At 38.2% G+C, this 25,023-nt stretch overlaps 1 protein-coding gene across 1 annotated transcript; it reads right to left on the reverse strand.

Moving 5' to 3' along the window:
- Window positions 1-1,475: 1,475 nt before the first annotated feature.
- Window positions 1,476-25,023, reverse strand: LOC126006068 (zinc finger protein 474-like). The gene is made up of 3 exons (XM_049771400.1): window positions 23,982-25,023; window positions 4,700-4,880; window positions 1,476-1,732 (listed from the first exon to the last, which is right to left on the reverse strand). Exons 1-3 carry the CDS (start codon window positions 24,996-24,998, stop codon window positions 1,581-1,583), a joined length of 1,350 nt encoding a protein of 449 aa, XP_049627357.1. The 5' UTR covers window positions 24,999-25,023; the 3' UTR covers window positions 1,476-1,580.

The raw sequence follows: 25,023 nt of genomic DNA on the forward strand, positions 1-25,023 counted from the left end.
GACCTTGAATACCTATCCAATCAATTTTTCCTTGCATTAAAATAACAGTGATATCATTTGTAATATTGATATGATTTATATATGAAAACAGTGCCTGGCCCACAGGAAACACTATTTCATGTTAATTTTTCTTAACAAAAGAAAAGGTCTAAACTATGAACTATGGCAATCAGTGCTCTGTTTTCCATGAGTTAACAATCTTACTCATGGCTATTATCAAAAGACTTTAAATATATATATGTATATATATATTTTTTGTTTCCTTGGGAACAGGCAGGGAAAACCAAAAGATTTGTGCAATTACACTAACATAACGCTTTTTTAACATGCCTAACTGAAATATTAAGTGAACAAAACATGCTTATTTAACTTAGAGCTTAAGGTGCTGTGTAAGGTCACGAAGGCAAGGCTTGCAGGAACCCAGTGGATCCAGATTGGCCCTGAAAGGCAGCCAGAAAATGAACAAAGATCTCAAGCAAAACTGCAGGGAGTTCCGGCAAAGCCATACTGCCCAGGGGAGCTGAGTTTCCTGGGCAGAGCACCTCCCTGGAGCTGGCCCCTTCCCCAAAAAGCCCCACCTCTATAAATACACAGTTAAGGCTGCTGAAATTCAGACCCAATCACAGCCCAATAAACAGTGCCCGGGCCAGGGGTGGGGAGCACAGAACTTCCTGTAGACTTTCAGACCTCAACAATAGGACATCTTTCAGTCCCTGAGACTTGGGTGTAGGGGAACTCTCCCTAGAAACTCTCCATAGAAAACAGGAGCTAACTCCACTTTTTTTTAATTATTTTTTTAAATATAATTTTTATTTTAATTATAGTGGCTTACATATCGTTCACAGTAATATTCCAGGTACATATTTACATTGAATCAGGGGAATTCCCACCACCGAGTTGTCCTCCCACAACCGCTCCCATCCTACCTCCCATATCCTCCACTCTCCCCACCAGGGGCTGCTGTGAATGGCCCTTCAGTCTCCTGACAGACGTGGCTGACTGGGGTTCTGCGACTGTTTCGTGGTGGTTGTATGTCTCACAACTAGGAAGGGCAAAGGTGTTCAACATAGTTTTAGTTCGTTCAATTCTCAGCTTTATCTTTGGAAAGTCGCTCATGTAACGATTTTACAGAGAAAAGAAGAGTCCCCAAACATTTCCTTGAACAGAGGCAACAGAAGAGTAGCTCATATTTCAGAAAACACAGAGGTGGGAAAAGAGCCAGATTTTCTGCCTGAAGTTGCTACCTTAAACCCCTGTTCACAAAGCTGTCCAAAATGTGTCTCCACATTATGTACAAGAAAATGGACTGGAAGAAAAGAGGCGACATTTTTTACATTTCCTTGTAACTACAGAGCTAGCCCTCCTTGTCATTCTCCCCTGCACACGTCGGGTATACACACATGCATGCAACTCATAGGAACTCAACACTATGCATTTACCCATCACCTAGTCAGTGGTCCCAGTTCAGTCATAACCTTAAATTGGCTTTCCCAGTTCAACCAACTTTGTTCCAGTCAACTCATCACCCCCCATCTTTTTCAAAAGACTCTAATTCCTCTAACACAGTTGTTGAAAGAGCTTTACTTGGCGACTTTTGGTTTACAGGATCTTTGGTGAACAATAAGTCTGTCTGGCAGGAAGGTGCGCCCACAATTATTACAGGGAACCAACTGGCTCTGGGCTGTTGTCCAAGCTGCTTCATTTAAGGCTTCAAGATCATAGAACCCTTTCGCTGGCAAGTTGAAGAGAAAAAAAAAAAAGAAAGAAAAAGAAAAGAAAATGGTAAAATTGGATCAGTTTTCATTTGGAGAACTATAATCTCAAATACTTTTTATGGAAAATATTTTCAGGAAATACCTGTTGACTGAGACTTTTAAACAAATCGTATTTTTTTGCCAAAAGAAAAAAGGAGAGTGCCCTTCTCTTTTTCAAGGGTTGAGCAAAGTTAGCTATGAAACCCAGGCTTTTCACTCTTTGAATTTTAAAAGGGGAAATACATTGTGTTTTATGTGTTATGATATGCATACTTCTCTAATTATTAACATCTTTGCTTACACGTTATCTTGCAAATATAACTTTTGGCTTTCTTTCAGTTGACTCTAAATATAAGCTTACAAAGGGAAAAGAATATATATTTGTATTTTCCTCTTCCGCAATCCTTCAGTGGAATGTTTTTAGAAGCCCAAATGGACAGTGAAAAGTGAATTTAGGGTGAATTATACTCTGAAAATTTTTGTCTCTTTATGACCATAAACTGGAAGATTCTTTAAAAGTAATTAAAGTAAAGAATGCTTGCAATAGTTAATCTGATGAGAAAGAAGTGTTTTTAAGAAAACAACAAAGACAGCTGAAAGATGTATAATTTTCACTGGCAAAGCATAGGAAAAAAGGCATATGGCTTTATTTTAGAAAACTTATGGGGTTTAGCTTTAATAAGCCCTATTTAAATAGAATAACGTTAGTACATTAAATTGACTAGGTCCCAGAATCACCCAAAAGTTAAGTCTCGCAAATTTTTACCAGACACTCAAAATTACATTACAAACTTAAAAAAATAATTTTTACAGAATACATTTCTTCATTAAAACCTATATAGTTCTATATCATTTTTGTCTAAGAGTTCACATAACAAACTAGAAAACCTTAAATTCTGTAACATCCCTACACCTACGTTTTTTCTGCTCAACAGAAGATTAAATTCCAGAACAACCAACATTTCTCCATTAGCTATAGCAATTATTATTTTCTATGCAGGTTATAAATGTGATATTTTGAGTTTTGTTCTTGTTTAAAAAAACTGTTGAAAAAAAAGAATACCAACTTTCTCCTATTCGTGGAATCATGACTCAGTGATTCCAGAGATTTCAGTGATTCTCTCTCAAAAGATAATATACCTCATAATTATGGAAGTTTTTGCTTAGAGCTCTGACTGCTGTAGATATGGGAATGAGAATATTTTTTGTTCAGAGAGAAAAGGACTACTTCAGAAATAAAAAAAATACAGTAAGGCCAAAAATGACATTGAAGGACAGTGATTTAAAACCTATTGCTTTAATATCAGGGAAATAGCAGAATCATAAGCCCATCAAAGTTTTCAAACCAGTTATATATCTCATCATTTTTAGATTTGTGAGAATGATGCTTAGCGAAATACAGACCCAGCAGGTACCATTTTTGATACCAAATGAGAATTACTCAAGAGAGCCTCAATTAGTCAAACTAGCTCTGTGAGTAAATGCTCTCATTTCAATAGACAGATGTTAGCACTCTGAGTTTTGCTCCTACCTGTCTCCCATTGTGAATAGGTTTCTTTGCTACAGCTTCAACTTTTTCACTTAGATTCTACTCTGTGACTTGTTATTCAACTCTCTTTGGATCTTCTCTGAAAAAATGTGTGCTTTGTACTATTTGATATGAAATGAGCTCCAAAGTAGCCTCTGGCTATTCAAAATAAATCAGAGAAATCTATGAACTCACCACCCTAGACTTAGAAACAGAACCATTTTCCTTGGGGCAGGAGCAATAGTACAATTGGTAGGGTGCTTCTCATGCACAACCAGCCCAAGTTCAACTCCTGGTACCTCATTTGTTCTCCTGAGCCCACCAGGAATGATTCCTGAGGGAGTAAGGAGAAATCATTAAGCAGTGCCAGGTGTGGCCCCAAACCAGAAACAAAGAAAACAAATGTTTTCCCTTTGAGGGGGAACAGTGAATTAACTGAGAATGCGACAGGAGTGGGGTGAGCAAGTCTGAGATGAGTTTGCTAGTCCCTAAATGATTTATTCTCTTTCTCCTTTTTTTTTTTTTTTTTTTTGGTTTTTGGTTTTTGGGCCACACCCAGTGATGCCCAGGGATTACTTCTGGCTCTTCGCTCAGAAATTGCTCCTGGCTTGGGGGACCATATGGGATGCTGGGGATTGAACCCAGGTCCATCCTGAATAGGCCGCTTGCAAGGCAAATGCCCTACCACTGTGCTATCACTCGGGCTCCCAGCTTTATTCTCATACTCTGAAGATTCTTTTATTAGTCCTCCTTTGGTCATTTATGGAGTATTACTTTCATCTGGTTTGTAGTGCTTGAAATATTAATTTCAAAATGTATAAAACCTGGACATTTCATATAGATGAATAGCTTTTGTTTCCTTTGCATTATTGAAGGGTATAACCATAGCAACCATTACTGAAAGATACAACCATAGCAACAGAGCTAACTTTTTTTCATAACACCAGCTCTATCCAGGCAGTACCAGTTTATTTCAAAATAGCTGATATTCATGGGTTTGCCATGTTCTCACTCTCTTCTCCACATATGGACTAGTTTTCAATTCTGTATTCTAACTATAGACTCCATGAGTTTGGTATCTCTGCTCTACAAACATTAAGACATTCATATTCAAAAATGATTCTAGTTGTCCTCAAGCTTCTTAAGCTTCGTATTTGTTAAACATTGTGCTTGATAATACATACAAAGGTAACTTTTGCATAAATAGAAATTATAGAAACTTCTCCTTGTAATTTTGCCAAGACATACTATCACCTGAAAACAACACTTTGAAATGGTAATCTAGAATAATCTTCTAGTTTACTGTAGTCAAGATTGTAAATGGTACTAAATATTGTTTCTTCCTCATAATTCTCATAATTTTGTAGCAAAAAGCCACCTTATTTATACTCAATCCTTCTCTTCCTATAACACTTACCATTAATAATTCTGATTTCTGGTTTTTTAGGTTCTGGTCTCCTTAGATCTTTAGGCAGCAAATTGTTTTCATTATGCCACTTTTTAAGACATTGTGGCTCATGTATGGCAATAGATTTTGTTCCATATTCACGACCACAAATATAGCAAACAACTGTTGGTGGACGCCTAATCATTGTTGGCTGAAATAAAAAAAAGATGTATTAAATAAAGTTAAGGTTTAAAAAGTTAATTATATTTATGTCAACTATAGAAACCAATATAAAATCAATACTCATCTGGTAGTGGAAAATATTTGCTATGAGAAATTTGCTATTAGGTAGCATTAAAACATTAATAAGGTTGTAAGACTAAAACCCAACTACAATCATATTTGTAATCAAGGTGTTTAAATAAAGATATTAAAAACCCCAAAAAATCATTAATAAGGGGCTGGAGCAGTGGCAAAAAGTGCTAGCCTAGGAAGGACTGCAGTTAGATTCCCCGGTGTTCCATATGGTCCCCAAGCCAGGAGCGATTTTTGAGCACATAGCCAAGAGTAACCCCCCAGCATCACCGGGTGTAGCCCAAAAAGCAAAAACAAAAATAAATAAATAAAATAAAACATTAACAAAATGGTCTTCAAAATGTAACATGGCAAAATGTGTGTATGTTAGAATCAGACTGTATTTAACTTAGACTGTATTTATCTTAACTCTTTCCTGCAGGAGAGTTCAGGACAAAATAGGATTCAGAAGAAATAACAAAATTTAGATAAGAAATTTACAATGACTACAGAAAAAGCAAACTTTCAATGGGAGTTATATCCTGGATGCTCTATTGTTGTGTTATAAGAGCCGATGATTTGAAACAGCATATTTTATTATATTAGTTTATGGAATTATGCCAACCGACTACATGAATAAAAATTACAAAACAACTTTTTTCCTTTGTTATTGACCATAAAGCAATGTCTAATAACTTTAAAATTGACTTTAAAAAGGTAAGACTGTAAGAAAAGAGATAATGTACAAGTAATGGTTTTTTAGATATTTCAAAGTTTCTAGTTTTTACATGTTTATTTACTTGAGAGATTAATTAGATGCAGACTTTTTAGTTAAAAATAAGAAGTTATTTTTTTTACTTTGGTAATAATGACTTTATTAAAAATTCCATATGGAAAAAATGAGTCAAACCCAGTTTTTAACAAAGCATATAAGCAAAATAAATGGCATGGGCCATAACTAAAGACATTCATGTCACATTCTCAGAAGGTTTCCTTTGGAAGGAAAAATGAGAAGAAAACAGCCAGACACAGGGGCCAAAAGACACGAACAAAGAAACTGAAAGAGATGTGGAAGAAAATTAATACCATAAAAAGTCTAAGATGTTCTATATTGTATTTTCCAAAGTTTGCCCCTTGCTCTGCACTTGTGGTTGAACTGTAGTTGAACCTGCCGCAGCTTCCAAAGTCTTAGTTTTTGCATATCTTACTCTAAACCTTTGTTCTAAGAACTGCAAGGCAACCCAGACAGAGCTCAAGAAAAAATAAAAGCACCCCACTCGTAGTCTTAATGAAGATGAGAAAATGTTTTATTATTTTCATTTCATGATTACCACTCTGAAACTCCCAAAGAAAGTGGGACCATTTCCAACTCATGGCTCTTGCCATCACTCCCCATGGTTGTGTTTTTCCCTCTTCAGTACCTTTCTCCAGTGTTTGCAGATGAAAGTGGCCATTTGGGGCAGGGCACTGAGAAACAGAAAAACAAGGCCTGAAGTCTGATGGACAAGGCAGAAGGCCTGTTGGCTCCCATACTGATATGACACACAGACCAACCCAGTTGTGGCGGAGTGAAATTGCCCACAGGGTCTGTTTAAGTGGAGCCCCGCCAGGCATGGTCAGCTGCAGGGAAATGTAATCAGAGGAGGGTGTAGACTAGGGTCCGTTAAGTCTACAGTTTCTGCAGAGCAAAAGATTCCAACATTTTTCCTGTCAACTTTTCAGATAATATTTAGGAGTGAGACATTACTTTTTAACATGAGGGCAAAGTTTAATTTTACAAGTTAAACTGAATCGTCTTAAGTGCTGTTTTTAGATGTCAACTATTTGGATGATGTGGGGGCAACTAAATATTCCACCTCCATAAAAACATATACAGAATTATTAGGGCTTATCAAATTTTTGTTTATGCTCTTTTATTTTGCTGGGTGTCTGGTTAGACTGGCATTGACAGAGGAGAGACACCAGGGAAAGATTTTATAGAGGTGGATTTTTTTTTCAAGTAAATCTACTAGCTTTCATATGTTTTCAATCATTTTTTGGCCACTACAAGAATTATCATTTTATTTTCTACACATAACTTTTTAGTTTTTCTGTGTTAGCTTATTTTCTCCATCAGTGACACTTTATGGTTTTTTTTTTAGGCAGGATCATGCAGGACAGAGGAAAATGGAAATGTAATGACTTTTTCCCTAATCAGTACAGCACGGCCTGTCATGCAAGTGTTCAATTTTGCAATTCAAAATTGATCATTGTACTGGCATCATTAAAATCAGGGCAAAATAATAAGAAGTAATAAAATAAGTGGATTAAGTTGAGGAACTTGAAACATGTTGCTAGAAAAGAAATGACATAGTTGCAGAAATCTAGATGCGTAATTCTAGAGACTTCCCAAGACAATTTTGTGCTATTAATACTTCCACTCTAGTGTGGTGTTAATAATATAATAATATAATAAATGACCAAAAGCAGATAATTACTGCTGCTTTTTGAACAACTACTAGTAATATCTACTAGTAAAATCTTCCATTTTTGTCATTAAGATTAATGTAATAATTTTTATTGTTTAACCTCCCTGTTAGCACATACAAACTAAAGGTACTGTAGTAAAATACACAACTTAATAGCTAAAAAGCTTACAGGTTAATTGACTGAAAGAATATATATATATATATATATATATATATATATATATATATATATATAGTTTTAGGGGCCACACCCAGTGATGTCCAGGGTTTACTTCTGGCTCTGTGCTCAGGAATCATTACTGGTGGCTCTGAGGACCATATGGGATGTTGAGGATCAAATCAGGATTAGCCATGTGCAAGGCAAGTACCCTACCCATTGTACTATCTCTCTCTGAAAAAATAAATATTATTACTTTAATCTTAATGAAAGATCAATGAAAACAAAAAAGGAAGATATTTGAGTAGTTGTTCAAAAAGCAGCAGTGGTTCTAAGCCTTTGGCCATTTATTATATCATTAAACCTACACAAGCGTGTAATAGCACAAATTGTCTGCTAGTAGACATGATCTAAGTAGTACTTTTTTTAACTTTTTTAGTTACTTGTGAAATAGAAATCAGTAATACGTATGGGGCAATAATACCTTTTGAAAACTGAATGATGTGGTGTAGTATTGGTCATTGTCCAAAAAAAGTTGCAAGTATTTACAGAATTATGGCTATGATTTCAAATGGTACTTAGGGTTTCCCTAAAACTCATCCATTAATGCCAGGAAGAGAGCTATTGGATCTTGAGCCAGAGTCAACTTTTCTTTCAATAGATGCTTCTTTGTGTAAGAGCACCATTTACATTTGGCATCATTTAAATGCTTCAAGGGGATTAACTTGAAGCCTGTAAGACTTATGAAATACACCAACCTCTGGCATCAGGATGATATTAATAGTCAAGGTCCTGCTTTGACTAGAATAACTCCTATTATACCTGCTGTCTTGATAAAGCAGTAGTCCTCAAACTATGGCCCGCGGGCCACATATTGTATTTGTATTTGTTTTGTTTCTTCATTGCAAAATAAGATATATGCAGTGTGCATAAGAATTCGTTCATAAGTTTTGTTTTTACCCTAGTCAGACCCTCCAATGGTCTGAGGGACAGTGAACTGGCCCCCTGTTTAAAAAGTTTGAGGACCCCTGTGATAAAGTATAAATAGCTCTTCCTTTACACTAGAAAATTTTTCTGTTTAGTCAATTATGCAGTCATACTCTGCCTCCAAACTTCTTTGCCAAACATCGACTCATAAGCTATAAGTAATCAAGAAATGAAACCACAAACATTCAAAATGTCTCAGAAATAGTTAAAGTATGATTAAAAGACTGGCAAATATGGAACTAAGGCAAAGTGGCAAGAGAAATTATTCTGAGAAAAGGGAATAAGAAAGAAAACACTTTGACAAATAATAATATTTTATCATTTTCACTTTGGCTTCTTTTTGTCAAGTACAAGTAGAATCAAATATAACATCTCTATTAATGTTAACTTGTATGTGATGATCTCACTAGGAAAAATTTTTTTCTATATATTTTTATATACTTGTGTCATAGAGAGAAGATGGGGATGTTTTTTAATTAGGGCAAATGAAGGGACACTTTTAATGCAAATTTTTATAGTTTATATTAATGGCTTTATAATAAATTTGTGTCACTTTTACAAAAATAAAATAATAAAATCATATCAATTCCAGAATAAAAATGTATGCAGGGATTAGGTAATAACTCACTCATGAAGGAATAAACTTAGTGGAGGCCAAATTACTTTCTGAAAATTCCTTATATAACTGATGCAGGAGTTGTGTACATCGATCAATACTACAAATATTAACACAATTGTAACCATGTTATCTATATTATTCTACTTTTTAAAAGTGACATTCAAGACTTTGTATATATTCCAGATTACTTTTATAACAAAAACTGAATGATGGCCATTTTACTAACTAGCTAGTCATAGTAACTGGGGCTGAAATGATAGTACAGCAGGTAGGGCACTTGCCTTGCATGCAGCATACCTGGGTTAGATCCACATAGCATCCCCAAAGGCTTTCCAGCTTAGCTAGGAGTAAGCACTAAGTACTGCAGAATGGGCCCTCAAATTGGAATATTAAAAATAAATACAGCTTTGCATAAAAACACTGCGCAAAATGAAAATATTTATAGGATTATAAACATTATCTGAATAATACTATTTTATTTTAGTGTTAATATGGAAATACACAATGTTAAATGCTTATTTATGATTCAACGTTATTTAAAGCTCTAGAATTATGCTCCATTACTTTTAATTTTTTATTTAATTTCTTTTTATTGGTTTGGAAGACACACCTGGCAGAGTTCAGGGTTTACTCCTGGCTCTGCACTCAGGGACCACTCCTGGTGGTGATTGAGGCCCCTATAGAGTGCCAGGAATTTTAACAAGGGTTGGCTACATGCAAAGCCAGCACCTTACCTTCTGAACTCTCTCTCTTTCTCTCTGTCTTTCTCATCCCATTACTTTTAAAAGATAAGAAATGTTATGAAAAATGAGCTGAGATAGAATTTAGCGTGTGTCTGTTTCCACCTGAAGATAATCTAGTATAGCTTTTCCATGTGCTTACATTTTGTGTATGTTAATTTCTCTGAAATGAATATATTCACCCAAGAAGTAACTAATAAACATGATATTAGCCACCTCAACCTTTTTTGGATGAACTGAACCAGTTTCTCAGACCTATGTTGCCTTTGTGTTTGGACTGACAAATCACCATTAATTTTAGCATCCCAACCAAATGAACCCTCCCCTCTATAACTTGTGCAAAGGTAGTCTAACAAGACATTAAGAATCTCTGTCGTTCTCTTAGTTGCAGAATAAAGTCAATCTCAATCAGTTCATACTGATTCCACCAATGGTCAACCTTAGCACCAAGAAACAAGTCTTCAAGTCACATCAAACTTGAGTCTTATGGGACTTGCAAATGCAAACTCCACCTCAGCCAGAGACCAGTATTTCTTCCTCTCTGCCTTAACCCAACTGCATCCTTCAGAAACAAGTATTCCATTGAACACTGCAACTTTCCTATGCTGGAGGACAAGGAGACCACATTTCTTATTTTTCCCTACAAATAAAATCTTCCCTATCTGGCCAATTAATGAAAGTGAGATTTGTAATTGCCTTGCTAGGTAGGGATACATACTTCCTGGAGCCAAAAGTAGGGAGAAAAGAGTTTTGATAATACAAAGAAGTGACAGTTGAAATGAATTTGTTGAATTGATAAAACTGGACTGATGAGGTGACAGGACTCTAGCAAACTGAGTAGTTTCAGCAATTGAAAATGAAAACACCTTTCTATAAGATACCTTTAATAGAACTTTAAAGCCTCTCGTGAAAAGAGATCAATGGCCTGAACAATAGTACAGCAGGTAAAGAGTTTGCATTGCATCTGAACTGGGTTTGATCCCCCAATCCCACATGGTTCCATGAGCACATTGAGGAGTAATTCCTGAGTGTAGGAGTAACCCCTGAACCCCAATGGGTGTGGCCTCAAAACAAAACAAAAAGAGTAATCAAAGGTAGGAGATTGAGAACACAAGACTGACACCTGAACATAAGAACACAAGACAGACATGGAGAATGAAGTCAAAGGCTAGGACCTTTTTCTCAGATCTTGTTTCCTTCCCTCTTTGGCCCAAATCTGACTCTATTCTCCTATCCTTAGGTATTTGACAGTTTAAAAATGAGGATTTTTTTTTAATTCTTTTTTTTTTTTTTTTTGGTTTTTGGGTCACACCCAGTGGTGCTCAGGGGCTACTCCTGGCTGTCTGCTCAGAAATAGCTCCTGGCAGGCACTATATGGGGGTGCCATATGGGACACTGGGATTCGAACCAACCACCTTTGATCCTGGATCTGCTGCTTGCTTCAGCCAAAATGAAAGGGACAGGGAAGGGGAAAGGGGAGAGGAGATAGGGAGAGGTAGATAGAAGGAAGGGAAAAGGAAGGTAAAGTGAGGGTGGGAGAACAGAGAAGAGGAGAAAATAGAAGAACACATTTCTACCACTACAGAGCAGAGACCACTGCCAAGCCCACCCCTTGGAAGGCAGTAGTTAGCAGGATTTATTTGCTGTCATTGAAGCAATTGGCCTGTTCTTTAGAAGCTGGTCATTTTAGTGAGACCATGCCAAAATAGGCATATCAAAATGTAAAAGATGCATTTATTTATTACCAAATACGTATGCAGATGAAATCCCTGAAACATTCCTCCAAGCAACAATTTTTACCCATGACTTAGAAACATTATAAAAAAGGCAGAAGCTCAATGATCTTTTGTATTGTGATTGCAAACTAACTTTTCCTGCATCATAACAGCCATGTGTGCTGTTTGTTGGTGAAATTGTGTGCACATTCATTCACTTAAGACATAAAGGGAAATGAAAGCACAAAGTGGTTTAATCACATATGGTATGAACCATGAGGAACTTTGCATTAGAAAAAAGTGTCCCTTAAGGCCATCTACCACAAGCCAGTGGCAAATATTATCCCCAATGGAGAAAAACTAAAAGCCTTCCCTCTAAATTCTGGTACAAGACAAGGCTGCCCTCTCTCGTCACTCCTATTCAACATAGTACTGGAAGTACTTGCTATAGCGATTAGGCAAGAAAAAGATATCAAGGGAATCCAGATAGGAAAGGAAGAAGTCAAGCTCTCACTGTTTGCAGATGACATGATATTCTACTTAGAAAACCCTAAAGACTCTACCAAAAAGCTTCTAGAAATAATAGATTCATATAGCAAAGTGGCAGGCTACAAAATTAACACACAAAAATCAATGGCCTTTTTATACACCAATAATGAAAGGGAAGAAATGGACATTAAGAGAACAATCCCATTCACGTTAGTGCCACACAAACTCAAATATCTTGGAGTCAACCTGACTAAAGATGTGAAGGATCTATACAAAAAAATCTATAAAACACTGCTCCAAGAAATAAGAGAGGACACGTGGAAATGAAAACACATACCCTGCTCATGAATTGGCAGGATCAACATCATTAAAATGGCAATACTTCCAAAAGCATTGTACAGATTAGCGCAATACCTCTAAAAATACCCATGACATTCTTCAAAGAAGTGGATCAAACACTTCTGAAATTCATTTGGAGCAATAAACAACCTCGAATAGCTAAAGCTCTCCTTGGGAAAAGGAATATGGGAGGCATTACTTTCCCCAATTTTAAGCTGTATTACAAAGCAGTAGTTATCAAAACAGCATGGTATTGGACTAAATACAGACCCTCAGATCAGTGGAATAGGCTTGAGTACTCAGAGAATGTTCCTCAGACATATAACCACCTAGTTTTTGATAAAAAAGCAAGAAATCCTAAATGGAGCAAGGAAAGCCTATTCAACAAGTGGTGTTGGCACAACTGGTTAGCCACTTGCAAAAAAGCAAACTCAGACCCTCAGATAATACCATGTATAAAGGTAATATCCAAATGGATTAAAGACCTTGATATCAGATCTAAAACTATAAGGTATATAGAACAACATGTAGGTGAAACACTCCAGGACATCTAGACTAAAGGCATCTTTAAGGAGGGGACAGCACTCTCCAAACAAGTGGAAGCAGAGATAAATAGATGGGACTATATTAAGCTGAGAAGCTTCTGCATCTCAAAGGAGATAGTGCCCAGAATACAAAGGCCACCCACTGAGTGGGAGAAATTATTCACCCAATACTCATCAAATAAAGGACTAATATCCAAAATTTACAAGGTACTGACAGAACTATACAAGAAAAAAACATCTAACCTCATCAAAAAATGGGGAGAAGTAATGAACAGACACTTTGAAAAAGAAGAAAGGCAAATGGCCAAAAGGCACATGAAAAGATGCTCAACATCACTAATTGTCAGGGAGATGCAAATCAAAACTACTATGAGGTACCACCTCATGCCACTGAGATTGGCACACATCACAAAAAAGGAAAACAAGCAGTGCTGGCGGGGATGTGGAGAGAAAGAAACTCTTTTTCACTGCTGGTGGGAATGCCGTCTAGTACAACCTTTATGGAAAGCGATATGGAGATTCCTTCACAAACTGGAAATTGAGCTTCCATATGATCCAGCTATACCACTCCTAGGAATATACCTGAGAAACACAAAAATACAATACAAAAATCTCTTCCTTACACCTATATTAATTGCAGTGCTTTTTACAATAGCCAGACTCTGGAAACAACCAAGATGCCCTTCAACAGATGAGTGGCTAAAGAAACTGTGGTACATATACACAATGGAATACTATGCATCTGTCAGGAGAGATGAAGTCATGAAATTTTTCTATACATGGATGTACATGGAATCTATTATGCTGAGTGAAGTAAGTCAGAGGGAAAGAGAAAGACGCAGAATGGTTTCGCTCATCTATGGGTTTTAAGAAAAATGAAAGACATTTTTAACAGTATCTCAGAGACCAGAGAGATAAGGGCTGGTATGTGCAGCCCATGACATGAAGCTCATCACATAGAGTGATGAGTGCAGTTGGAGAGATGACTACACTGAAAACTATCATAACAATGTGAATGAATGAGGGAAGTAGAAAGCCTGTCTCAAGTACAGGTGTTGGGGGGAGGGGAGGAGGGAGATCTTGGAAATTGGTGGTGGGAATGTTGCACTGGTGAACGGGGGTGTTCTTTACATGACTGTAATCATACAACTATAATCATATTTGTAATCATGGTGTTTAAAGATTTATAAAAAATAAAGTGTCCTACCATGATGTCACACTCAGTCATATGGTTGTGATTAAGACTCTGAAATGATACAAGGCTCAAGATGCAGAACAAAACCATGGTAGCCGATAGCACTTCCAAATAGGAGCCTATCCTCTACACTGCAGGGATATACTCCATTCCTAGATGGGACATGGTTGGTTGGGGAGGCCATATGTCCTTCTGTCCATCTTAAGATTCTATTAGATTATTTCCCACTCCATATAAAACAATAGACTCATCATAAATCTCTTTTGTATCCACTTAGCTCTCCTCTTCATAGCCAGGCTATTCTGACAGTCTCTCTCCCAGGGTATCCCTTAAACTTTCGTCTGACTCTAGCTCTCATCTCAGAGGCCCCTAGTCATTTCTACCAAGAAGCAGGCCAGTTCAAATGTTCTGAAGACTGTTAATTCTATTTTTAGATGTTACTTAGCATTCAGCACATTGCAGGCACATTCTGAAACTGTTGAAGGCTACCTTGAAAGCACTGGAGCTTGTGCTGGGGACCAGCCTGTTTTAGCTCATCTCCTCCTACTCAACTTTTGAGAAATGCTATTTACCTTAAAATCCCATTTCTGAGGAAGATGGCATCAACTTGTCAATAGCATACATGAGATTTTCCCAATCTCAAGAATTAGCACATTAGTTGAGATCTCCTAGAGTTGGTTCTTTGGTTCAAAGAATTAAATCTCCCAAGGTTTAAATTTAAAAAAAAAATTAAAGAAATTTAAAAAGACGTTTAGGTCATAAAGGAGGTTTTGGAGTAGGGAAGTGTATGGTAATAGAGATCATTGCGTCAAAATAGTTCCAGCAGTGTTAGGAATCAAACCTATGCAAAGTATGTGCCTTATCCTGTCTCTGAGTCCCCCAGCTGGTTTCTTTTTAGAGTCATATCTGGCTGTCTAAGGGTTTATTCCTACTTCTGATCATTCCTGGTAGTACTCAGGGTACCATCTGTGGTTTCAGGGTCAAACCAAGGTCAGACATGTGCCTTATGCACTGTACATTCTCTTCAGTCCTGGGATATTATTATTTTGGCTGAAGATTCATTGTTTTTTTTTTCGCATATTGAGTTAGAACTACCTTTTTTTCTAATAGCTTAACAATATTGCACTGTGGTGGTAGATATAGGGTAGCAATACTGCAAGTAGAAAATAATATTAAATAAAACAGAATCAAACAACAATGTTGGGACCATTACAAAATATATGTATATAAAAAAATAACAAAAACATTGGTGAGTCTTGGGTACTTTGGTAGTGATACAGACATACTAATTTTGTATCTCAAAACCATAAATGTTAACACTTGTGACCACATTACCAAAACTACAATAAAAATTTAAGATAAAATAGATTATTAAAAAAAATTTTAAGGGTACAGGTTGAGGTGCCTTATTAAATAGTCATGCTAATTATGCTAAAAATAACTTCCTCAAAGGAAATGGGCAGAGAGGTTCCTATGCTCTTCACTTTGGCCAAATCTTGTGGTCGGTTGACTTCTAGGTTACAAAATAAAATGAAAGCAACAAGATGAGGTTGGAATGAAGGAAAATCCTCCGAAGTGAAAGTCACTCTCCCTCCCCCACATCTCCAGCTTTTAGATTAGAGGAGAACAAAGAAAAGTAAATATTCTCCGATCTGTAACTTGGAAACTGGTTAACTATTGTTTTTTTCTTTTTGGGCCACATCCAGTGATGCTCAGGCGTTACTCCTGGCTATGCGCTCAGAAATCGCTCATGGCTTGGGGGACCATATGGGATGCAGGGGATCGAACCATGGTCCATCCTAGGTTAGCTGTGTGCAAGACAAATACCCTACCACTTGTGCCACTGCTCCGGCCCCACTGGTTAACTATTAATGTCTTATTTATATACAACTAAAGGAAAATCATGGAAAAATCAACAAAAAAATGTTTCTCATAAGGTTATAACCTTGATTGTATCAGAAAGCATTCTAACCTTCAACATTTTTGTGGGGGTATAGAGGGCCACTCTGCTGGAGCTTCAGGGCCACACCTGGCTCTGTGCTTGGGGGCCCCACCTGACTTTGTTTTCAGGGACCATGTCTAGCAGTGCTGCCATGCAGGGATCTTAATTGCTGTTGCAGCCATCGCCACACGCAAAACAAGTGCTAGATTTAGTTTCTGAACTAAGTCTCTGCCTCCTAACAATGTTTCATCTTCCAGTTCTTGTCTAGTCTTTATCTTTGCTGCCTCTGCTTTCCTGAGCATTCAGAGGAATGACTTTGTCTTGCCTGCTTTAAGATTCTGTTTTGCCCGAGATCTGAAAGTTGCATGGCAACTGTAAAAACTGGGATTATGGCATTAGTGTTGGTATGTGAAGCAGGAATAGTGAGAAGGAACAGAGTCCCTTCACTCACTAGGACCTCCTTCAATATGTAGAATTTCATTCTTTAATATGTAAGATAACATCGTTGATGTTTTATTTAAAAATATCAGAGAAGAAATACAGGAGTGAGTTGCATAATACACAACATACAGAAGAGAGGATATCCGACCTAAAATTCTTTCATTATCCCCCACTAGTCATTAAATGTCTCACTTTCATATTATGCTATGATACAGTTATTTCTGTTTCAGTAACTTCAGTTAGTAAGTTCTTTGGTGGAGTTCTAAGACTATTTGAAGAGATTTTACTTGTTGACACTGTAATCTGGATGTCTAAGAACTTTCTCTCATTCAGTCATCACACAGGATTGATTTAGAATCTCTCACTAGGGGCTGGAGAGATAGCACAGCGGTAGGGCATTTGCCTTGCTCAACGCAGGACAGATGATAGTTCAATATCCAGCATCCCATATGGTCACCTGAGCCTACAAAGGGCGATTTCTGAGCGAAGTGCTAGGAATCACCCCAGAATGCTGCAGCCGCTGGGTGTGACCCAAAAAGCAAACGAACAAAAAGAATCTCACTAGAAAATATGGACATCTGTGTTTTAAGGCTGTAAGCAGAGCAGAAGGCATGATGTTGGGAAATAGGCTGAGGAAGGCTTAGGAAGTCATTTAAAAGGCTTATCCACTTCATTTTAGGATAAGAAAGCCATTTAAGCTAGATGAATTCTTCAAGATGATGGCGCTTTATGGTTTTTATTGCATGCCTATATAACATTTGAACTTAAAATAGATGATCCTCTCTTCTCACAGAGGAGAAAAATCAGAAGTTTTCTATCTAGAGAAGCAGTAAGTTGCCTCTTAGTAGCAATGTAATGATCCGCTATTTTTCGTTTGGTCTTTGAGCTCTGAAGAACTAACTTAGATCTACTACATTGTCTCTTTTTACAGATAGGATAGATAATAGAATTTGAGGGTGATACTTTAAAATAATGATCAGAATATAATGTATATAGATGAATATTATTCTACAAATTTTTCTCTTCAGATGTTACACATCCATTTAATTGGTGTTGTTCTAAAATGTACAGGTTCCCTTGTCCCATATAGATACACAATATTTACACACAGAATCCTTTAGGTAGTTTTCTAAAGTAAACAGTCCAGAAGAGAAATAACTGGTTACCTTAAAGTTGACCTTTGTACACCTGAGAGCTGTAAGATCCTAGAATGCTGCCCCGATGTGCCGGCATGGTTGGCACCAAGAAAGATGAAGAAGTAACCCATGATGCAGTTGCTTAGAGCCATCCAGTTGCTGGCATCACCAAGGAGGAGTTTATGAGATCAAGGCTGGGTTTCATGATGTCAGCAGAGCAGAAGAGTTGAGCACGGGCTGCAGAGGGTAATTTTCGGGGCAACATTTCACTCACAACATTTCATCCACTTCATCTAGAATTCCAGTTATATTCTTCTATTTGGAAATCCTAAAAGCATATGGTTCCAGGAACTGTAGATTTCAGGATCTCAATTTAACTCAAGAGTTGAGGAGACAAAGTATTAAGTACAAACTCAACCATGAACCTTTTCCTCTCTTTGTCTCCTTTGTTGGCAAATAGGCTTGTTAATTTGTCTGGTATAATATATAAAGCTAGCAGATTGTATAGAAACTTGCCTTCATCTATGCTTAACCTCTTCTTGAGTTGGAGCAGAGTCAAACTGGCTATTAACAATCCCTCGTTCCTTCCGTATTTTCTGGGATCTCACCCCAAGAACTGCTGGAACCTCTAGGTTTTACATTTTTTGATCACCTCTCCTGTTCCTTTTATTTTCTATTCTTTACTGATAATGATTACAAAATCAAATATGGATGTTTTCACCATAAGAACAAAACAACAGCAACAAACTCTCTGAAATCCCATCTTTGTTTTACTCTACTTATTTTCTCTCTCCTAGTCTTCAAAATACTAAAGTATTTTGAAGTATTCAAGTCTCTAATTTTCTCAAAATACATCCTATCATTCAAATATGGAATAAAACTCTCCAGTCTTGTTAAAGAAGTTAAAGTACTTTCCCAGTGTTTGACTGAAGACATCCCAATTGTTTAAATCCTGCATTGTTTTTAAACCCTAAACACAGCAATCTGTGGGCCATAATTCAGAGCCTTGACCACCAACTAGGTTTGACTCCAAATAAAAAAGATTAAATAAAAAAACCAACAACTACATGTAACTTCACCACTACAAAAAATATGATCTGAGATTGTCTAATTCAATCTGGATAGCCAAATGAAATGGATATGTGATGGTCCTCAAATATACTCCAGCCAAGTCTTCTCATTCCTGACTCATCTATTCTGCCTGTTCTACCTACTTAGATTGCTCACAAACATTGTGAAGTTGATATGCCCAAAATGAACTCTGACACTTTTAACCATTACCTAATGCCTTCTCTTACTCTTACTCCTACTCCTACTCAGCTACTGTTACTCATGTTAAACAAGGAGCAATTGTCATAGATGCTTGAAGAAGTAACCTGAGAGTCATCTTTGACTCTCTTCTCCCCAGCTTCACCATTTCACTTCTCAGCAAGTTCTGCAAGTTCACTTCTTCAAGTTCTGCCTGTACACTTTTTCTCCATCTTTTCCTTCAACAGAGGTAAGTAATCCTCAGTGCTTACTTGGATCCTGTATAAGACAAATATGTATGCTGCTCTGTCCATGGGGCAGAAAAAGTATTTGCCATCTCTGTATTGGCCTCCTTCATCTGGTTCTACCCATATGGCATTTTAGCTCCATTAGATCTTTTTTTACTTCCTTTGGGTAAAGGCTTCACAAGTTATTTTGGCCAGAATGTTTCCTTTACCTGTCATTGTCTCCTCAGACACATATCATTACTTTTGGCTATTGTTTTTATACTTCATATCCTGTGTCACAACTGAAATGTCCCTTCCTCTCAAAGATTTTTCTCTCAAACATATATTGAGTATTAGATATCATCGTAACACAATCTGAAATTTCACATTTAGAAATATTGCCTATTATTTTCTCCATAAGATTAAAACTCTTTTAAATCAAGAGCTAAGCTTACTTATTTTCTTTATTATATATTTTAGTACTTAGTCTGATGTCTGACAATGAATATTAGTTGAATAATAGAAAAAATGTTCTTTCTCTTTTAGTTCTGCATTACACCCACCATCTTGCAGTTTATTCATTTTCAGTGTTCACTTGTTGTGGGGATCACATCCAGCTGTATTTATGGTAGGTATGTGGCATCAGGTATGGAACCCAGGCCCTAAACAAATTGCCACATTCCCAACTCTCTTTTTGTATCTCTTTTTTTGAGCAAGGAGAAATTTATGGAACTTTTGAATTAGATATATTATCTAATCTATATCTTACTTAACCCCAATCTCCTCACCTCGAAAGTGTGTCTATTCAGATTATCTATAAGATTATCTGTCTTATAGTAATAATATGAAAATTAAAATGAGATGGTATTTATAAAGTGCTGATCATAATAAAAAAAAGTGAATGGTATTTTTTCATTGTCTCCTAAGAAATTTTACACTCTTCTTGGATATACACATATAGACTACAAACAACATTTTCAAACTACTATCACCCATCCTGATCTTCTAATATGCTAGCCATCAATAATATCAGATTTCAGAGATCACTATAGCCTAAGTGACTGGAGTGTCTGTTATCTAGGAGACTTCTCAAATCTATTTGGCATTCACACAAGAAGAAAGACACTAATATTATTTTTTGGCATTAATATTTTTGGTAGTGTAGAAGAAATTACTGAAAAACACCAGATGGCAGCACCAGATGCTAGATAGAAAGATATCTGGTGAAACTTCAGCTCAAATCTGAGCAACTAAACTGCCAGAAGGAGCTTTTAAGTATTTACAGAGAATCATTTAGGGAAAAGGAGTTTGCCCTAAAGACAAATATCTAGCTTGTAATATACAAAAAGACATTATTTACCATGTTTCACATGTCAAGAGAAAAATCCTATAAAAACAACCACAAGCATTTTCTAACAAAAAGATAATTAGACTAAGGCTTTATTGTCATGTATGATTTTATTTAACTGTCAGCCTATGTCTATTTAGATTAAGAATTCCTACAACCAAAGAAAAAAATAATCAACTTCTAAAAAATATTCCAAATATTAAGTGCAAAATATTTTCAAATGTATTCAAAGAAAATCAAGGATCACTAAGGACCTCTATGATTTCAATCTACAGGGTCCCTTAGGAAACTGCTCATTTACATAAACATCAAAGGAAATTATTAAATAAGTGCAATGTGACGGTGTTAAAGGAAAACACTGGCTATCCATAGTACCAGGATCTGATGTAGAATTAATTCTTCTTTTAAAAGCATATGAAATTGTGTTTGCATTTGGACTTTTCAAAGAATAGAAGACATCTGTTGCAGTTGTGACAAATGTCATTGAAGAATGCTATTCCAGAGAGTCCCACCTGAGAAATTGGAGTCATCTCACAGTGTGCTCTGTATCCATCCCTTTTCTTAGGAGGTCAGCAGGAGAGATGTCAGCCCTGGACCAGAAACCACCAGATAATTCAATAGGTTGGGGCAGACCAGCCCTGAGCAAAATGCGCACTGCCCAGGTTGTGGGAGAGAAATTAGTTCTGTGATATCTAGGCTTGGAGGTAATAAAAGGGTAGCAAGTCTGTGTCTTCATCAAGAAACAAAGCCCATCTCTGCTGGAGGCACATTCAAAAGGAAGCTGATTCACCCTGCCAGCCCAACACTTATAGTCTCCCAAGTACCATTCTCATGGCTCCAAGATATGCTCCGTGCCTGACTCACTGCAAATGGAGCCCTAGGAGAAACACGGGTAAGACTGCCTATTCCAATCTCCAGTCAGACAGAGGAATCTGGGGGCAGAGGAGAAATTGTTCCAATAGACAAGGAATCGAGCTTTTGATTTGTGAATGGAATGTGTATATTGGTCAACCAAAGGTAAGGTTGCTACAGGCAGATGAAATTCTCAATCTAAACATGCAGGGAGGTGTTCCTCAGGGACAATGAATGATTCACCCCACTATCTACCTGGGGATATACTTGGGGAGAGGAACAACAGCCAGCATCAAATTGTAATCTGAAGGGGGAAATAACACTACCGAGGAGAGGTTTGTTGCTTGGGAACTGTGCAATGGCCCTGTCCTACAGGAGGAGTCAAGTTCCAGCTTCTAAAGATCATTGAAGTCTCAGAAACCTAGTAGTTGTCTCCATTTTCAATCACCAAAGCTCACTTTCAATTTGGCAGCCAAAGACATCCTCTGTTGGATGACCTTTCTCTACCTCCAGGAAAGTGTGTGTGGTCCCCAAATGGGCCAGCACATATGACAGCTGGGAGTGAAGGGCGGTGCCATTTTTTCAACTAGCACCTTCCCAGGTCTGGAAACCGGCTGCCTGAGTGAACCCCTGCATGTCTTCAATGTTCCCCAGTTCTGGGGTACGTAGCCACTGTTGATCTCCATGAACGTGCCATGGCTTGTCCTTTTAACTTCTCTCCTCCAGATGACTGGGTGAGTCAGGAGATGTCTTATTGTGAAGCCAGGGACCCAGCCAGTCTCTCTGAGGAGTCGTGACTGAGTAGGAACAGACTGTCCTCAGCTGCTTGGCTCCACACTTGGGAAGCCCAAAGCATATGTTACAAGGAGCACAGGGCCCAAACCTGCTCTCCACAATCTGAAATGAGGATGTTACAGTCCATGCACATGATCCATAGGGAGACAGGCCTGGGAGTAGCACATAGACAGAGTTTCTGTTCAATGGTCTGGAGCCCTGAATGTCCTTGCTCTCAGAATCCAGACCCCACACAGCAAAACAACAGCCAGGAGATGGGAAAAACAGATGATGTTTATGAGTGCAGCCTGCAGCCCCTGCCACACTCAACAATTTGGGTTTTCCCTCAGCATAAAATGAGTCGTTCTTTCTTCGGTGCCCATAGGAAAACTTGCCCAGCATCTGTTAGTCTGTCTGACTTGTCGGTTTTAGAATCATTGTCTTGGAATCTTCTAAACTAGTGATTCCATAACCATTTCAGTTTAGACATATTTTTTTAAAAGTCCTAGACATTGCCCATATAATGCAACATGAAGATTGGAAATTATATTAAAAATTATAAGAACGTTTTCCCACAAATATATCTCCTTCCAAATTTTTATCTTACACAATAACTTAGTTTCCCCTAAAACAGGCCATTTATTTATTTGGACATTTGGGCCAAAGCCAGCAGTATTCAGGACTTACTCCTGCTTGGCATTCAGGAATCACTCCTGGCAGTGCTCCAGGGACCATACAGGGTATCAAGGATCAAATTCAGGTCAGCCACATACAAGAAAGTGCCTTATTCCCTTTACTTGCTCTCCAGCCCCTTAAAATGATCCATTTAAAGATTCCCTCATATGTGTGTATGTTTCAAGAAGCAATTCTAAAGAAAGGACTTGGATTAGTTTCTATTTCTCATAATTTGACATTCTGAAAAGTATGAGCTGGGCAGGTCTAGCATCCTGAATTAAGTAGAACCAAGTATAGACAGAGCCCTGTCTGTAGGTAGGCACTTCCTGATAGCTCTCACATATGATCCCAACAACACTTCACCATGGAGGTTAGGGGCAGCTGGGCTATGCTTATTTAGATCTTCCCAAGAGAATAGGAGTCAAGCCTAATATTTAATAGAAGCATAGTATACAGAGTACATAGTATAAAGAATCAACATTTCCTGGAACCTTGATAAGACAGTTAGTTGCTTCTTTGTCTCCTCTGGGGATAGTTCTCTGCCTCTTAGTTACCTAAAAGTGTTCAAAGGAAGCATTCTCTGTGTGTAGAACAAGTCTGTTTCTGCAAGTGATCCAATGTTTAATTATTACTAAAGTCATTTGGGGTTTTTGACATAGATTCTATTTTCGTAAGACAAACTTAGTATAACCCAAATTGCTAGAAACTAATTCCTAAGGTAGATGACTAAAATATGCCAGTAATAAATAATGGCTGTTGGACTGGGAATTACATCTCTGCCATGTAGACACAGCACTAATGACTCATTTCCAAAGAACAGTCTCCCTCAAACATTAGTAAGATGAAGGATCAGAAAAGAATTCCACTTCTCCTTTAGGCAGAATGATGGTAGAGAACTGGGAACCCCTGAGGAATGACAGTGGGTTCCGTCACTCTCTGCTTTGCCAGGAGAGATATGGGACAGGTAGACAGGTACAATGAGGCAGACATTATGCATGGGAGAAGTGAGTATGGGCTGAGGATATGCATTCTGGGGACACCTGTTTGCCTCTCATTCACTTGGAAGCAGGAAGCATCCCAGTTCCACCCAGTTCCACCACATCTCATGTGGTATGAAATACCTTATTATTCCCTGTGGAAGGCACCGAGTTCCTTTGCTGCTTGGATTTAGTGGGCTCTTTTAGGCCCTCTCTACTCCCTGTCAAGTTCGCAAGTTTGGTTCTGTGAAGTTGAGCTTGACAACCTCTCTGGTGGATCAAAAGACGGTCGGGGGTAAATGTCCGGTTACAATTTGGACAGGGCACCAGCTGAGCTGGACTTGGCCACTCTCGGGAAGACGGTCCAGTTGGAAGGAACTGAGGTTTCTGTGGGAGCGGCTGGCGGAGATCTCTGGGGAGACGGTCATTTTCTGCTTTCCACTTTTCCAGGCACTGGGGCTCGTGAATGGGAAGAGACAGGGTGCCAAATTCCCTGCCACAAATGTAGCAGACGAGAGTCCGTGGTCGGGCTGGGATGCCACTAGGTACTTTCTTGAGGCCAATGGCATCAGAAGCACGGTTGGCATTCGGGGTTCTGGACCCCTCATCCTTGGGCTTGCAGGTTCTATGGTGGACAAGAAAACGATCTGGCGAGAAGGTCCGACCACACAATTCACAGAGCAGCAGCTGAGCCTGGGAACTCCGGAAGGCAGCCTCGTTGGCTTCCTCCAGACTGTAGGCGCCACTGCCACTGAAGGGCTGGGGTTTGGAAGGTTCTGGCCGCCTCAGGTGCTTGGGCAGCTTGTTGTTCTCAATACGCCACTTTTCCAAGCACTGGGGCTCATGGATGGCCAGTGACAGGGACCCAAACTCTCGGCCACAAATGTAGCAGATGAGGAATGCAGGCCTTCGGGCTAGGATGACAGGGGGGCTGGGCTGGCTCTCCGACATCCTCCGTCTACTAGGTCTTTTGGAAAGTGTCACTGTTCCAGGTCTATTTCTTGGAGGGGTTTTCTTAATTTTTTCGGTGGAGTGAACGTGGCCCGTTTCGGGGAAACTGCAAGCATGGGATTCAGGGGTGATAAGGAAGGTGGGTTCTTTAGAATGGTGGAAAGTCTGTTGCAATTTGTTGGAAACCCTTTTTGCTTTTCCTCTTTCCATTAACAAAGAAATCTTTCTCCAGGAC

Source organism: Suncus etruscus, chromosome 4 (assembly GCF_024139225.1).
Source record: "Suncus etruscus isolate mSunEtr1 chromosome 4, mSunEtr1.pri.cur, whole genome shotgun sequence".
Classification (NCBI taxonomy): Eukaryota; Metazoa; Chordata; class Mammalia; order Eulipotyphla; family Soricidae; genus Suncus; species Suncus etruscus.